The sequence below is a fragment of the Bombus vosnesenskii genome, unplaced genomic scaffold, assembly GCF_011952255.1.
Source record: "Bombus vosnesenskii isolate JDL3184/JDL3185 unplaced genomic scaffold, Bvos_JDL3184-5_v1.1 scf7180000013309, whole genome shotgun sequence".
NCBI classification, from domain to species: Eukaryota; Metazoa; Arthropoda; class Insecta; order Hymenoptera; family Apidae; genus Bombus; species Bombus vosnesenskii.
In genome coordinates, this window is record NW_022882958.1 from 1,735,213 (window position 1) to 1,753,450 (window position 18,238).

Below are 18,238 nucleotides of genomic sequence, written 5' to 3' on the forward strand. Positions count from 1 at the left end.
CGATCAAACGCGACCGAGATCGTGCAACGCCACCTTTTCTCGAGCAAACGGCGACGAGAAACGGATCCTGGACAAGCAAATTGGAGAGCAACGCCAAGCTAGGCGAGGTACATGATTCGAGGTATCGCGATCGATTTTTCAGTCCCTTCAGCCCTTTTCACCAGTTCTTTCGTTTCTTTCTTTCTTTCTTTCTTTTTTTTTCTTATTTTTCCTTTTTTTTTTCTTTTTTTGCAGTAACATATCGCGTAGATCACAGTAGTATCCGGAGGTCGAAGACGAGGCCACTTTCTCTGTTTCTCTCTCTTTCTCTCTCTCTCTCCTTTGACTCCGAGGAATCTTGTCTCGTCGAGCGAATATATTACCACAGGCAGGAACACCATTAGTACATCCCGGTATCGTTCGACAACGAGTTGTGACAACGCGTCGAAAGACGACCGTCGAGACAGACGATTATCCGACGAGCCAACGAGACACGAGGCCAACGATCACGGTATCGATCACACGGTAAACGTGTTAGAAAAAGGTAGTAAGGCTGACCTCGTATTTCTTACGAATCGTCTCGGTTCCTCGAGAATGTCCTTGCTAATCATTGTCCACCGTTTCCAGCCACTCGAGGAACGATATGCTCCATCCGTTGGATCCGTGCGATCCATGAGAACCATGGGATCCTTGAGAACCGTGAGATCCGTGCGAGCCGTGCGAACCATTGTTGTGCTGTTGTTTTCCTTGCAATTGGTGACTATGCTGCTGCTGCTGTTGTTGCTGCTGCTGCTGCTGTTGCTGCGGCTGTGCCTGCTGCTGAGGCTGTTGCTGTTGACCACCACTAGTGCTACTGCTGCTACCATCACCACCACCACCACCGCCGCTACTACTAGCGTCACCACTAATAGAGTTCAAAGATGGATGACTGCTGACGGTTGCCGCTTGATGATTCGTTGCCACCGGTTGGCCCTTTCCTCTTGCTCTTGTACCGTCGTTACGTTGCAGCGCCGAATAAATGGTAGACATTGTGTGGAAGATGTCGTTGAACTGTTTCACCTTGTTCGTGTTCTCCGTATTGTTGGTCTGCAGGGTGTTCGACTTGGTCGAGCTCTTCCTACCGGACGCGGAAGTACGAAGGCCGGAAGCGGAGGTAGGCGGCGCAGAGGCTGCCGGCAACGCTGGCAGAGCGTCGTTCGTTTTCTCTGGAAGCTCTGGTAACCTGCGACGCAGCCATATGTGTTTCAACGCTTTGCCAGGTGTCAGCCGTTGTTCCGGGTCCCATTTGAGACAATGATGAATGAAATCCAGGAAATACGGGTCATCGCAATTTTTCAACACCTGTCTCAGATTCCTGGAACCCGGTGGGCCACGGTCTTTGCCTTTCCTGGAGAAACCGCCGTTCAATACGATCGATCCGTCGGACATCGTTATAACGGTGCAATAGCGCGGATAACCCTTCGAGCTGATGAACTGCCTGCGCCGTTTCGCCGATTCCAACAGCTGAGGCGGTGGCATGCCTAGCAACTCGATGATACAGGCTAGTTGGTCCGCCTCGTCTTCGCCTGGTAGCAATGGGAAACCGGTAACCAGCTCCACCAGGATACAACCGAGGCTCCACATGTCGATCGGCATACCGTACTTAGCGCCAAGGATCACCTCCGGAGCGCGATAGAAGCGACTTTGAATGTACGTGTAGACGCGTTGGTTCTCGTAGCAGCTCGAACCAAAGTCTATCACCTGGAACATAAAGAGAAACAGGTTTTAACCATCAACTAAGCGAGAGTATATTTTATACAATAATGCGTTTCGATTATGAGACTGGTTGTCAATGATCCGGTGATTATTACAGTTTACCGTTTTAAACAGTACTACCGTTTCAAACATCAGCGTATCGGTTTAACTACTTCGAATAATTTGCTTTTTAATAACTGCTAATCGAATAACTGATTTTATTGAACGTCTTTTACAGAGTCTAACGTATCGCGTGTCGAATAATTACACCGGGTTGGAAGAAAAAGAGCGGTTAAATTATTGCTTGTAAACGTTTGCAAACTTATAATAAAATTCTCCGGATAAATACAGATATTACGTGTAGTTTTCTGTACACATTTCGTTTATAAAAAGATATACGTCTCTGCTATTATTTCACCGAGCTCCCATTATTCCCGATGTCTCCAGAAGATTTATATTCTTATCGTATATTCTCTGAACGACAACGATTAATCTCAATAATAGGTATTAGACGCGGATCGATAAATACTGTCATTGATAATACCAGGGAATCCCGTTTTAATAGTTCCAGAAGATCTTAAATAGTCAGTCACGCTGACGGAATACTATATCATTCGCAAACTCCGAGACGATATACGCTCCGAAATCCAAGAGCCGTCTGAAGTGTATCATGAATACTCTACGTGGTCTGCATGAAATCAGAGCGGAGTATCGTTTACGGCACATTTGGCAACGGAACGTGACAAAATAACACGGTTCTCTAACGAAAGGACCAACCTTTGATAATGGTCCGTCATTTTTCTTGCTGCCTAGATTGCATGCTTATGTAAATTCTTATTTTTATGAATAGAACGAATAAGTGAAACTCGTATACGTATCAACATTTGATACCTATCCTAATCCAAATATTACAACGAGTGCTCTACTTTGGATATTTTGTATATTTTTCCATATTATACGTAGTAAATATTAATATAGTTGATATATACAGGGTGGTTGGTAACTGGTGGTACAAGCGGAAAGGGGGTGATTCTATGCGAAAAAAGAAATCGAAAATATAGAAAAAAAATTTTTTTTTTTAATTTTTCCATCGAGACAACGATGTACAGTGAGGTCCGTTATAACCAGACGCGATAGAGTGCACGCGTACCGAGCGAAAATTCAAAGTCGATTTTCTCGGAAACAAAGCCTCGAACGAAAAATTGTTATTCTATATTTTCGACTTCTTTTTTCGCGTAGAATCACCCCCTTTCCGCTTGTACCACCGGTTACCAACCACCCTGTATATAGTCGATAAGTAAATATAAAACCTGCGATATAGCAACGATATACGCTGATTAATCCTCCCTAATGAAATATGTTTTTTCAAATTTCCTAGGCAAACTTGGTTTCTCACGTTCCATCTTAACTTCTCCGTTATCTTAGACTTCCAAGATATCTAGAAAACTTATGAGATACTTATCGCTATACAACAACTTCTTGCATCAAAAATTCGAATTTTCTTTTTCTTTCTTGATAAAAGTTCATAAGAAAGAGACGTAAGAGCGAAGAAGTTTTGCTTGGATTGTCAACGAGCTATTTCGACTGAAAAGAAGGAACATTCGCCTGACGTTATTACAAACTATTAAGACGTCGGCGAAGAATAAAGGCGTGGCTAAAGAAAATTGACCAAGGCAGCGGATAATTTTGTGCGATCATATCTGTTTTTGCTACCGGCCTACTTTAATATTTCGGGCAACGTCGAGTGCTCACGTGTGCGGCCAACAGGAACGCCACGTTGGAATTTATCCAGGATTATAGCGGTTCGCTCGGTTTATTGGCGAACCAGGCCCTATGCAAATTTCAATAAGCTGTAATATCGTTGTTCGATACCTAAACGATCATTCTACGAGCGTTCATCCCTGATTATAGCCACGAACACCGGATCTATTCTGTTGGATAAGCGTTAGATCATCCGAGTAAGAAAGTGTCCAAGAATACAAGCAAAAGCGTCATATTTTGTTAGTTGAACTCGTTTCTAAAAATTCGGAAGCTTCCAAAGCTCTCGTTACTTTATTATAATTTAGAACTTTGGACGATCATAGTTCATCGACATTTAGACCTGCGATTCGGTAGTTGCTTAAAGATTAATACGCGATGGAACAATTTATTTTATCATATTTATCGAAAAGAAGCGTCAGTATCCGTTTCAATGAATTTCTACGAATTGGGCCCACATATTTGAACACGTTCGGACGAGATACCAAAGGTAGTAGTAGGACGAACTAATGAATTTCCATTACATGAACGTCAGTTATATGCACGAATTGTTTGTCTCGCGATATATTCAGATAAACGGAGTTGTATAGTCGAAAGTCTAAGCTATTCTTGGGAGCTTTGGTTCGAACTTAACGCACTCCGATGTACTAGCGAGGAGCATAAAGATAGAAGATACGTGGGATCAGTGGGTAGAGCGAGTGAAATGTCTTTGTATGCTTATACCGAGCGTCTCATTTGAATCTTTCGTAACTATCTCTTACGCTACCTTGAACTATTCGAATCATTAGGAAGATATATCTTAGAGATACGCGATTTAGTTTAAACCGCTTCTACGATGATTTCAGCTACGTTTGCCACCCGCGCGATGATCATTTAATTATTCCCCCTTTCCAAATTGATATACGTACACTTTCAAATATTTTACACGCGTAACAACAATCTCACGCCTCACTGTACATTCCAACGACGTCTATGCATTTCCAATTACGTTCTTAGAAAACGCGTCTGAATCGCGACCAACGTAAACGTACGATGATATCTTCCTTCTCCGCTCGGTCCTCTCAATCTTCTCTCGTCTACGCTGCACTCGCAAATCACCCACTCGACGCGATCTATGACTCAATCAGATCCACGCTTACCACATACCTACCATACGTATCAACTTATCCGCTTTGAAAACGTACTTCCCATGAACGTGCCTGTTTTTTTCAACGAGAAACCGGCGTGTTGCCTTATTAAAGCGAAGCAGCACTGCCTGGGAGAAAGATATCGATTTTTCGCGTGAAAACTATCATCCACTCGTTCCCTCTACGAACATATACAGGGTGGTTGGTAACCGGTGGTACAAGCGGAAAGGGGGTGATTCTACGCGAAAAAAGAAGTCGAAAATATAGAATAAAAATTTGTCGTTCGAGGCTTTGTTTTCGAGAGAATCGACTTTGAATTTTCGCTCGGTACGCGTGCACTTTATCGCGTCTCGTTATAACGGATCTCACCGTAGATCGTTGTCTCGATTGACGTTATTTTTTTAATTCTTTAAATTTTTAAACTTTTATTCTATATTTTCGACTTCTTTTTTCGCGTAGAATCACCCCCTTTCCGCTTGTACCACCAGTTACCAACCGCCCTGTATACGTCAATGTTCGCGTACAATGTGTAGCCGAAAGCAAAGCAAAACGATCCCAACGATCGGGTTCCCGCGCGTACAACGCGTCAACGTAAATAGAAAGTGACACACTTGATCGATTTCGACGGTTACCGCGCCGGAAGCCCGCTGAAGGGTACGTTCTTTGACGGAAGTCGTCCCAGAGGGACGGACGTCGTCCTGGCCGCTCCCTAGAAAACATGCTCGTACGTGTGGGTTTGCCATCTAGTTCAATGATCGTACGTCGAACCCGTCCAAGCTTTTATCGTGAACTTACTTTACCTTAACTTCGTGTACACAGCTAACTCAAAAATCGTAAAATGTCACATATGACACAGAGACTCGTACGAATCGTTTTTGGTTCATAGAAATAGACATAGGTCATCGTTACAAAAATTATATTAGATTTAGCGTGAACTTTGGATTTTATTTACGTTCATTTGTCCCGAGAGTACCAATGGGACCTATGGGACATACGGGAACCATCGTGATCCTCGAGTTTGTATCTCAGGAATTTATCTGACCTTCCAAATCCTCGATTCATTCAAGTCTAAGTCTTTAACCTTTTGAGGTTCACGGAGAGCGGTCGAATCTCTGAATTCCGAACATCGATACGCGCTATGGCGTATCATCCATCCAAAACTGTTCAAGAGTTTGTCATCCAAGTTTCCCAATGAAATTCAACGCTAACTTTGTCAAAAATGTGTAGCGGCACGCGAGCAGGACAAATTCAAATCCTGTTGTCGTTTTGTTTCGGAATATCATGCCCGTTAGGTCACAGGTATTGCAAGGAGTAATGAACTCTGAGCAAAACAATGTCGCCGCTATTTTCAACCGTCAAACGTAGTCGAGTTCAAACTTTCCGACTGTCCCCCGACCAGTATAAATAAACAAACGACGAAACAAATGACGAGCGTAGAAGTTCAGCATAAGCATACAGACGCATCAGACGTACATACGGAGTTTCTTGACAAGCGCGTATTTATTTCGTAAGAGTTACTATACCTGGACTTGTGCTTTGTGTCGAATTAATATCTGTAATAAATTGCTCACAAATATATAGACTGTTATTCGTGATATTCGGTAAGATCAATCCTCTACAAATGTCTACATATTATTTGAAGTCTCGCGAAGATACGACATCTGAAACCGGTCATTTCGACTGGTTCGGTAGTTCCGGTGTTAAGGACGATTTGCAAAATCTTCTCGGATATAGTCTACGTCGATCGTAAGGGAATATATGGGTCTGTTGTCTCGTTCAGTGATCGTACGTCGCATTCGCGCTTCTACCGTGAAGTTACTTTATGAAACGATGTAAACAAGCGCGAGCATCCGGCTACGCGCACATTTCGCTAAACAATCAGCTGCGTTGCTAATTTATCGCGAGCACAGTGTTACCAGCAACTGTACGTTACGGATTTACGACGTCTCTCCTACCCGTTTTCGTTCAATGAAATTTCCTCGCGGTTGAAAGAGTGTCACTGGGTTGCAAAATATGTACGTTGTTCCCAGACGTCGTCGCTGAAAATCGATTTGCATCCATTTCTTTTCTCTTTTTTCGTCCTTACTGCGGAACAAACTGCACGAGTTAAAGAAGACCGCATATTCGTGGCAGAATATTTTACAGCGCCGAAACGCGTACACAATGCGCGCGCGATGTATGCGATGTTGCGCCGTTTGTTCGCATCGACGCGAGAAATTTCCGCGAGGACTACGAATTTCGCTGCGTTTTTCACCTGGCAGATTTATTTATTTTCCTAGGCTGCTTTAAATTAGAAACAACACACGGACCGCGCATGTTTATATGTACGTTCATCTTTGTACGGATTTTGACGCGGAGAGCGAGCTTTGCATTTCTGCTTATCCTTGTACCTTTTCGAATATTTGCGATATAAATACCTATAGTTTAAACATGATAAGATTAATAGAAATGGTTGGAAATTATTCGACTTCCTCTAATCACGTGGAAACCGGGAAATTTTGAAGGAGAACGACGCGTAGATTAGGAAAGAATCGAAAAGTTCCAAATTACCTGACTTTTGCTGTCGTTAGCTAATCTTGCGAGTTTATATTGGTTGATCCAACACCTGTTCATCTTGTTACCTCCTCTAAATCATTCTACCTAACCGTATTCTCTTAAACAGATTTTAAAAGATCTCTCAAATTCGAGAACATGTATTGTCTTAATTTCACGATGAAAAACGTATAAAATAAAGCAACTTGGCAGATCGGGAGATTCTTCGCTATAACGTAGAGCATCGAGAAATTTGTTCTTTTATTAACACGACTCTCTTCGACACGAAGGATCACCGCTGCAATCGTTCTCTTGTGGCCTGTAATTAGCAGGTCCGTTTCGCGAGTAATTAACAAAGCTCGGCAGAATACACCGGATGTGTTTTCAAGAAAGGGGTCAGCAATTGTCCAACACTGAGAGACGCTTTATCGTAGACCCGTGAAACGAGATACGACGAGAAAAATGTTTATTCGCGGTTTCCCTTTCATTCCGTTGCGGGAACAGCGATAAAAAGAAGCTCGTTCCCCTAATTGGAGCGGCTGTTTAGCTTTCGAGGTAACAGGTGGTACCTGTGCGCGCTACTTATTCACGCGAAGCCACCAACCAGCCTCGGGAAAATCTGTCGCTCGACGTCTACCGCTGTTGTCCTGTTCTTTCTGGCCAACGTCTATGCAACCGATGGAAAAGCAATTCATCGATCCAACGAACCAGACTTATTTCCAATATCTTTTACAACGTCTCCTCGATGCGTTTCTTCATCCAACTCGTCGGAATTCCTTTCACGTGCGCGAGCAACGTTTTACAAGACAGATTTTACAGTAATTTTCAATTATTCGATATCATCGTTGGACGATTTTTTAAATTTGCTGGATCGATGGTAAGTCGTGTAACAAATTCTTTTAACTCGACCAATTTTGTTGGATCGTAAGCGACCATAACGATTTAGATTCGAAGATTGCACGAAGAACATAGGTTGCTTTAACTTTGTCCAAACTTAAGATATCTTCTTAATATTAATTCTGTGTCTTCCACACTTTCCATGACAGATAATGTTCGCGTTCTTTATCGTGTGAAATTTAGATCTAGGATGAAGCGGTTTAAAATTAAATAATTGAACCTATAATCTATAACCTATGGCCTACAAAGATAACGCTGTTCCAAAATAATGTAACGGAGCTTAATCGTAGCGATAAATGCACTTCTTCGCATTCTTGTTCGATGTCGATTACTTGACCCGTTATACGTGTCTATTTCCATTCGTTCCACAGCGAAATATCATCTAAGACGAGAATTTGTCAGTGCGTAAGTCGCAAGATTATTGTTCTATGTTGTAGTATAAATGGAAATCAGCGCGAAGAGCCGGAAAAGCAGGCGGAAATAAAGACTTCTATATGTAATGAAATATCATCGTAACAATAATTTATATTTTATCATGAGGCCGTTTGATAAATCGAATCTTTAAAAGAAGATGAAACTTTTATTGTTTCATGTTTGTTTTTTTTTTTTTCTTATTTCTCTTTTCTCGTCCAACGAATGAAGCAGAGCTGCACCCACAGGCAACGTGTCTCTCTATCGAGGAAGGCGCAAAATGTGGTACACGTATTACCCCCGTGAACGTCGGCCCTTAAGGCGAGACAAAGAAAGATAAAAAGAAATAACGAGGAAAGGAAAAGAAATAACGACGAAATAAAAATTGAAAAAGCACAGGAATCGAAGTCTAATATCGTCTTCGAATCTAGAAATCTTTCTCAAGAGAACATCGTACTTCTGCACTTTCTTGTAACTTGGCTGAAAAGACTATTTGATAGAACGATACAAAAAGGATATCCAGAGATACGCGCACGATGAGAGCGTTTAAGGAGACTTTAAAGAGACTTAAATTAAAGCACGTTGCGCCTTTGACATATCCGTAATCAACGATGTGTATGGTAACGCGACTACTATATCTTTGCCAGACGATCGATTTTTTTCATCGACCGATACCGAAGGTCTCCGACGAACCTTGAACTTTAATTCTACTCGAAATTCTATTTCGCCGTGGTCTTCGTATTGTAACGACAGATTTACGTTACAATTATTCTTATAGCATTCGCGATTACGTTTAACGAATTATATCCAGAAATAGCTAAAAGATTTTAATTTATAACTCCTAACACTGATATATCGCGTGTATGCTAAAGTAGGAGCGAGCTAAAATTATAGATACAGGTGGCTCACGAAAGCACTTAAACACTCCTCGCAGGACTATCGCGATGCGTGATCATCTCCATAAAACTTGAATACACAGGATATAAAAATACGAGTACAAACGCTACAAAACGTTTATCGTCGGCGTACGTATATTGAACTCGTTAGAAAAAGATAATCAACACCACTTTTCGGTGATTTTTTCATTTCAGCGTACGAATAACGTGACTGGGGTTCGACTCGCGCTTGATTTACACATTCGAAACGGCTATCATACCATTAATTTATTTACTGCAAGAAGATGACATAAAAAGTGATAAACTTTTATAATTTTCAATTTACGGAATTGACGATTGGCTTCTGTTACAGCTCGCGCGATAGATATCGACCGAATATCGAAACTTATCGGTACCGTTTAAATCTCGTGACTTTTGTAAAATATCGTGCGATTCTCTTTACGTATTTTCAAATCTGCTTCAAACTTTCCAAAAATGTTACCGATAATCGTGCTTCACCACAGCGCTAATGAAATAAAATAAACAAAATGTTTCGTATAATGCACATAATACAGGGTGGTTGGTAACTGGTGGTACAAGCGGAAAGGGGGTAATTCTAGGCGAAAAAAGAAGTCGAAAATATAGAATAAAAATTTTTCGTTCGAAGTTTTGTTTTCGAGAAAATCGACTTTGAATTTTCGATCGGTACGCGTGCGGTACTGTGCGGTTCACTGTAGATCGTTGTTTTGATGGAAAAATTAAAAAAAAAATTAAAAAAAAAATTGTTATTCTATATTTTCGACTTCTTTTTTCTCGTAGAATCACCCCCTTTCCGCTTGTATTACCAGTTACCAACCACCCTGTATATTCGTGCAAGGTTTCTACAAGCGTTCGAACACTTTCGCGAGCCATCGGTTGTAATTTATTAATTTCTGCCATGGAGATGCATTTTACGTGCGAACCCCCGAGTGTAATGACGAACGTTCGAAAACAGAGATGTAAAATCGTCGAGGAAATATCGAAAACGATCAGAGTAACGCGACAGAGAGCACGAAAAAAGGTCAAGGTTGGAGACGTTTCGTTCTACGATGACTATCAAGGAATTCGACGCACACGGATCTAGAAACAGATAACACGCGGAATGTGACCGATAATCGAATCGACGTTACGTATCGAAAACGTTATAATAACTGTGTTAAACGCATCTGCTTGATCTGCCTTGACATGGATAACGCGGAAAAGCGTGGTACCAACGAAAACACGTTGCGTAATATCGATGGACGTTGAATCCGTGATTCGCAGGTCGGTGCAATGTTACAATGGTGCAACGTAACAGAAGACGTAAACTAGAACGTTGTTCGTAATGAGTCGTAACAGGAAGAGCAGGCGGATTGAATGTTTGCACAATGAACAAGCTCGTAGCACGAGCGTGTAATTAATACGCATTGATCAAATGCATGCTAAGATGCACTTTTCTCGTTCCGATGGGAATTATCGATTTTGAACGATGCATGTGTCCCTTGTTACTGGACAATGCAAACGTCCAGTCTTCTATTTATTCTGTATTTTTCCACTTGTCTTTTTATATAATCGAAAGCACGATTCCGTAACGATAGATCGTACTGAACCATCCAGGATGGTACACGCGTATATTTTTCACACGTAACTAGAAGTTATTTAATTAGAATTGTTCGTCGAATCTAAGCTTGGGGATATTAATAGTCTGCAACTCATAGACACAGATGTGTTCTGTTATAGACTGATGGAAATCGAAATAGAGTAGCCCCGAACCAGCGGAAGTTGATGCTCCCACGTACTTACAACGCGTTCAGATCGACGTAGTTTGTCTGAAAACTGTAGAAATCTACATGGCTGATTGGAAAATCATACAGGTGCACGCACGATAGTTCTTAAACATAGAACAAAAATCGATAGGAGGAGCCATCCTGGATTCGTAGAAATTGACGGACGTCACACCGCAGTAATATGAACTCTGAATTATCTACCTTCGAGCTCGTCTGGCTTAAGAGCTTACACAGAGGCTTTGAGTCTATCAGACCCGTAGAAACCATCGATTCGGTATTCGACTTCGCAGAGAGCAGACAAAACTCTGAACATCAAAGGACATGATTAGTATCGTTCAAAGCTACGCAGCCTCGTGCGTAGCCATGTAGCCTTATCCACGTATCCTCGACCTTTGCGATATTGCTAGTAGCTCGTTGGTGTCCAAATTACGAGCCTATACGTTTCTTCTATAAATTTCCAGACTATTTCTATCGTTTGTTGCACAAACAGTAAACGTATGGGTGATCCGTATAAAGCTCGAAGAATCTTGAATAATCCATGCATGGTCTATTAATTTCGGATAATTTCTACAAATTTTCGGCACGATTTGTATCGGCTCTAAGGGAAGCAGCGTGATCTAAATTAAATCTCACTTAGTGTGTACGGTCTTCAATGACCCACATGTGTCCAAATCAAAGCCAATGAATCCGATATGACTTATATTGAGTGTAATGAACCCAGAGTTTCGCATTGAGTTCGACGAACCAACGGTCGCCTGTATTGAATCTAATGCGTTCATATCGGGTCTAATAATCCTAATGCTATCCGCGTCATCTAATGCTTCCAAAATTATATGCATTAACTCCGATCTAATCCTGTCCACATTTATCTCAAAATACGATAATCGTTCGCAGATCGTGCTGTATACGTTTCCCTCGATATTCGGTGATTTTTCGACAATCGTTCCGACGATTTATTATCGAACAGTTCCACGATTGCCGCCTTTTGAGACCGTATACAGAAGTTGGAAAATATTTATTGGAAATATACCTACGTTTTGCAAATCTCATCAATATATTTAAACAATTATTCATTTTTGTTATTCGCTATATCAATAGACTACGATATAAAAGACTTATCTTCAACACTAGTTGCGCGTTTGACGTTACTATCCATGCTGTAACATCAATTTTTCATTGAACGTACGTTTGCAATAAATATTTTACAACTTTTACACGCATTTTCGAGTTGCTTCCACAATTTTCTATAATTATAACTTATAAGTTATAAGTTATAATATATCGATACGATAAGTAATTATATAGTTATAATTACAAAAAGTTTCAAACATAATATACCTATAAGAAAAATTCTCCGGTAAATGTTCGAATGCCTGCTATGAGTTGCTATGTAACAGTTTCGTAAAGTCGTTTACGTAGAAATCATGGTGAAAATGAGATAACATGGCGAGCCACATTGTAACGAACGTTAGGATACCAGGCAGTCGGGCGATCCACTTTATTGTTGAATCGTTGTCCCTCGAGACGATAACCACAGGGAGCTGTGAGTCACCGTTGACGACTGCAGGGAAAGCCAATGTGGCCAGCTCGTTACGTTTCTGGTTACTACTGCTTTTCAGTTCACGATCGATAGACGTGCTCCCACTACTCCGTACAAAAGAATACTATAACGATAAGATCGAGGATTTTTGCGTATCCCTGTTACCTCGTTAGGCCACCGTGTTTCAATTCCGGAAATTGAACGAAAATGCTAACGACAATGGATGCTCTAAGCGCATTACTTACATTACATTAATGCTTAGCACAGCGTAACCGTGGAATTAAGAAATTAGACTAATTGCTGGAAATAATTAGCGCAATCTATTCCGCTAATTTTATCGTTCTATAATACATTTTGCTGTTGCAGAATATTGGACATAATACCACTGGTAGATATTCGACAGAAATATTAACTTTGTTTTCGCGTGTCGGCTAGCCAAACGCGTTTTAAAACCGTGTTTTAGTTGGCATGCGTTTGTGCCTGTGCGATGTACGCGTTTCTGTACGCGGACGACGAGCGTGTGATATCGCACATATAAATACAGCGCGCGAATTAACATATTTCATATAGAAAATTTGATATGCAAAAATATGAAGGCAATGCAGGAAGTTTAGATGTTGGAAAGTTATACAAACGGAGTTACAAGTACGTTCTATAACTGTTAATTAATTTCGTTGGATCATATAACAGATCGTTGACATTTTGCTTAATCGGTAGAAAGGAAATTGTGCATTTCTGCAAATGCGTAAAAAACTCCGCGGACTATCGGATATCCGCGTATTTTAAGCTACAAAAAAAAAAAAAAACACGTTAAAAATCGAAATGTAACAGTGGAAAATTAAGTAATTCGATCTACAAGTATCTAAAACGCATCGCGGGACCTACCGATAACCATTTACGTCGTAACATACTACATTTTTTCCTGCCAATTAAAATTACAAAATTACTCGATTCCTTTATTCCTTAAATTATAAATTCTCTTTATTATTTAAAATTAAATTTACTTTAAAATTAAATTATAATATTCTCTTTATTATAATATAATTTTTATTATACGATAATATACTCTCGACCAAAATGCCCACAAAATTACTTTTACAACGAAACTACCTTGTAACATCTCGTATTTTTATTCTCGTCCCTTGCCATAAAACGTAACGATGTAACGTGTGGAGTAAATATTCTGTAAACAAACGGCGCATAACAGAGATAATAAAAATCCGATCGACGATTGAACGGATTAAATCGTACTGTTGTACGGCCGCATCGTTCTCATTGAAAAAGAAAATCGATGCCGCGATGCATGTTGTGCGCAACCAGGTCGCGCGACGTTTCTTGTAACTCGCGTTCTTTAACGTTTATGAATAATAATTCAACGGTAACTTTGAGCCTGCTTGGCCGTAAAGAAAAAATCGTACGATGCATCAGGTTGGTCGCGGTTGAAATAACAGAAAGTTATTGTCAAGGTCAGCCATTGCATTTGACCGGAAATGCTTTGGCTGCCTCGGTTCCTATGGTTCGCTGCTGTTGCATCTTCGAGGAACAATCGACACGCATATACGGTATATCGTATTTACGCATCGTGCGTATTGTTGCATTTTAATTTACCCCCACCCCGCCTCCCTTTATTATATTCATATTAGACGCGTACGGTGTACGCGATTCAATTACGTGGAATTTGAATAAACAAAGGCTGCGCGGACGTAACTCGTAAATAAAGCGATAACGTTCAATTAACACGAAACACGAAGCAAGAAATACGTACGGAATAACGAGATGGAACAGAAAAATTGTTAGAAAATTATTTCAACTGTTAAGAATTATTATTTCGTCTTATAATAGTATTATAATGATATTATATAAAAATATATCATCTATATAGAAACTTACTGATCTCTTAACCAATTACTCGAACGATGTTTTCATTCGCTGATTTAATCGATTTGGACATTCGCGTTATTAAATTTTCTATCGTATTTGTTATCCTAGATATATTGCGAATGATTCCGCAAACGATAATTTTGGAAACCTTTCCAAGTTCTCGATCGAGTATATTCTCAATTTTTGTTAACGGAGTGTAAGCAGAAACTGTGATATATAGATAAAAAATATAATCGCTAATTTATATTTCGTAATGGAGAAAAATATTACAAATATTTATTCTACAAAAACGTTCATTAATCAATCGTTCCTCGTATGATCTAATTCGATTACCACATCCTTCGCGAAACCAGCCGATACTCTGATTATTTACGAACAAATATATTTATACTTTATACATTTTGAGAAAAAAACGCAGTAACACGTTGGAAACGCAATCAGAATTTCCGGCTGCTCGCTGCAACCGGAAGAGCATTCTTCCGGCAACGAAAAGTTGGAAAAAAGCTCGTTACATTAACGAAGATAAATGTCGGCAGGTAAGTAGAACTCGCCGTTTCATTTGGTCTAACTATTATTTCTCCAACCTACTCGGTGGAAAACGATTGTATCGTTGGAGAACCGGACCCTTGAGAAACCAGGTCAATCGAACCTCTATTACTCGTTTCGCATTAAAATTATTAATTAAAACCGTTTACGCCGCTAGAAGCCGTAACGAGTTACGTGAATCGTTGGAAACAAAGCGGAGAACAACGAGTATCCTTCCCCTAGTCTCGATATCGCAGCGGCCGGAAGATGAAAAACGATGGAAATCGATGGAATATATCGACGAAACGAACGCGGTACGCGAGCGCAATAATAGACACAAAAATATGAACGATAAACGCGGAAACGACCGGGATACCGCGCTGTGCCGTATCGTTCTGTTTTTGAAATATTTTGCGTAACGCGCCTCCGCCGTCGTAATAACGACGAAACGAAAACTACGTACGAAAAATACGTATTCGGTATTTGCGTAAATATAAAATTGAAGTATCAATATTTAACGAACCGTGACGGTGTTTCGAACGCCGTGTACGAATGCTCTTGACGTTGCATCGGCCAGCCGGATATTGTAGGATACACACGGCTTGTTTCCGTTGTCAGTTCGCGCTATTCTTTCCTCTCCGGATTTGCCCGACGTTTCTCGCGAAGCTCTCTTTTCCCGTCATCCGTCCCTTACCCTCTCGACGTTCGCTCGTAATCGATGCTTTAATATACGCGTAAATATGTTGGAACAACGGTTACGAGGAAATTGTGTTTTCAAAGAAGAACGGCGAACGGAAAAAAGAAGAAAACCGGAGGCAGGTCGTTCGATCGTAAAACGTCGATTGAAACGATACGACGAATATCAATTACAACGATATCGTTCGTACTTAATTATTTAACCACGTCCACGCATCGTCTATTGATTAATTAATCATCTGGCGAATAATCGACGACCTAAAAACACCGGAGCGAGAAATATTCAATCGCGGAAATGAGAGTCTCTCGCGGATTGTGTGATCCGCGACAAATTGACGATAATGGAACGTGTGATTCTGGCGTTGCGGTTCGTGCGGATTTGTCGCTTCCGCTGGCGCCTCGCGCGTGATTATTAAAGGAGTTATAATTAATTGTTAAACAACATATGACGTAGGGAATCTACTTATTCTTCTATTTATTTATTTATTTATGTTTCTCTTTGTTCCGTAACTACATAGTTATCAAAACCTTCGAAGTTTTGATTTGAACGTGTCCAATACTGCCGGATCTTGATATCGTATAAAAAAGAAAATAGCGCAAGAACTTATTTCACTGCGATAAACTTACGTATATCGTATCGGGAGAAGGTTGCTTTAGACGTTCTTGAAATACATGAATATTAATGCATTTGCTGCAGACATGTGCATAATCGACACACGCTCGACTCTTACCTCAGCTGTTGTTTTTCACAGATTTAAACTGTGATATCTCGTACTTGGATATATATTATGAAAAATATATTCAATATGTGCAACGTACCGTGATAACGATAACGAATTCTTAATAGCAATGGTCGCGCTGCAATTTCACTTGTGCGCTTTCAAAGGACCGATATTCTTAGAAAATGTGAATCTTCGAGGAATTTCTTCAGCCCTGATATCTCATTTCCCCTCAATTACTACGATTCCTACGAGCGGCCGTGGAATAAGGCGTCGGATTTTTCCTGGATTTCGCGATGAATCCCGCCAGTTCGCTATGGCCTACTTCGCCGATTCGATCAAGGACCCGCGATTAGTTTAAAAATTCATCGCTCCGACCGGAAAAAAGGGATTCACCGTTCGAACGAGGACACGACAAACCACCACGAATAGGGTTGCCGTGTGGAATTTATGTATCGACAAAGAGGCAGAGAATTAGCCGGGTCGATGAAATTGTCCTCGTTGTCGGCAAGATGGTCGTCGTCTTCGTGGTTCTTCTTCGACGCGTCCAGACGATAGGGCCGCTTCTTATTTTCTCATCTCGCGGAAAACGCAAGCTGCAAGCCCCAATTAATTTTCAATTATACCCTCGACGTGATCTAGCCCTTCTATTTCCGTTAGTCACGCGACGTTGCACTTGACGCACGATCAACTTTTACATCATCGCAAGGGAGAGAGTGCCCATCGTGTAAGAAGAGATAGCGTACAACGTACGTCTCTCTTTTACTCCTTCTCTCTCTCTCTCTCTCTCTTTCTCCCTCGTTTTGTCCTTCTTTACTTTGTCGTCCGCCCTATCCTTCTATTTATCACGATAGAGGAATCTCGTTGCGTAAATGGTTAACGATATTGCGTATGTAGAGTAAACAGACTTCTCTGTACTCGTTTACGGTATATGGATCTTGCGTTTGTATTTGTATCAGTTTTGAGATCGTACGACACGATTCGAACATCGAGATTCGTACGACACGAAGAGATACATCGTAGATATTGTTAGCTCTTTTATCGCTAAGAGTCAACATTTAACGTGACTCTGCATTATTACACGCTACGACGTTGCAATTTGAAGGTAACCGGTCAACAAACCAAGATGTTAGTTGGAATTGGACCTTTGTCCTCTCGCGGAATCCAGCAAATTCCCTTGGAAACCGATCGCGATAACACGCGCGTACCTCGAGTGACACAAATCGGTTTAAACTTGTAAGTTTCTCATCAGGGTAACTACAATACCGACGATAGTCTAGAATTACTTCGAATCTCGAGCGAGATCCGGAACAGAACTAGAACGTTTCCAACAGTTTGTCAATGGAAAATTCGAAAGCTGATATTTGCAGTGCTAACGCGTATATACAGGAAATAACAAGGAAGGAAAGATGAAATATCGAGCAAGCGAGTGTAAATGAACGCTTTGTTCGTAAAACAAAATTCTAGCGTGGCGTGAGAGCGCTATGTGTATGTATATATTCTGCAGCTCTATGGTGCACAGTGCAGCAAAAGGACGAGCCAGCAATTCGTATCCAGCATGGAAAACCGGTCCAGTCCTCCGTGTCGCGGAAGTGCCACAGGCTGGTCTGCGGTAACGTTCTTAGTCTAACGTCCGTATACTCGATTAAAGTGAAACAATGAGAAGACTCGATTCATTCACCGATTGACGCTGCATCCGTTAACGTGTAACGCCAACCATGCGGATAAGGCGAAAAGCAACGAAAAATGTCGTCGAGAC

At 40.9% G+C, this 18,238-nt stretch overlaps 1 protein-coding gene across 1 annotated transcript in view; it reads right to left on the reverse strand.

Moving 5' to 3' along the window:
• Positions 1-223: 223 nt before the first annotated feature.
• LOC117234787 (dual specificity tyrosine-phosphorylation-regulated kinase 2-like) overlaps positions 224-18,238 on the reverse strand; it is a 44,376-nt gene continuing 26,361 nt past the window's right edge. The window contains exon 2 of the mRNA XM_033496322.1: positions 224-1,719. Within this exon, the coding sequence (XP_033352213.1) occupies positions 583-1,719 (1,137 nt within the window). The 3' untranslated portion in view covers positions 224-582. The remainder of the gene's footprint in view (positions 1,720-18,238) is intronic.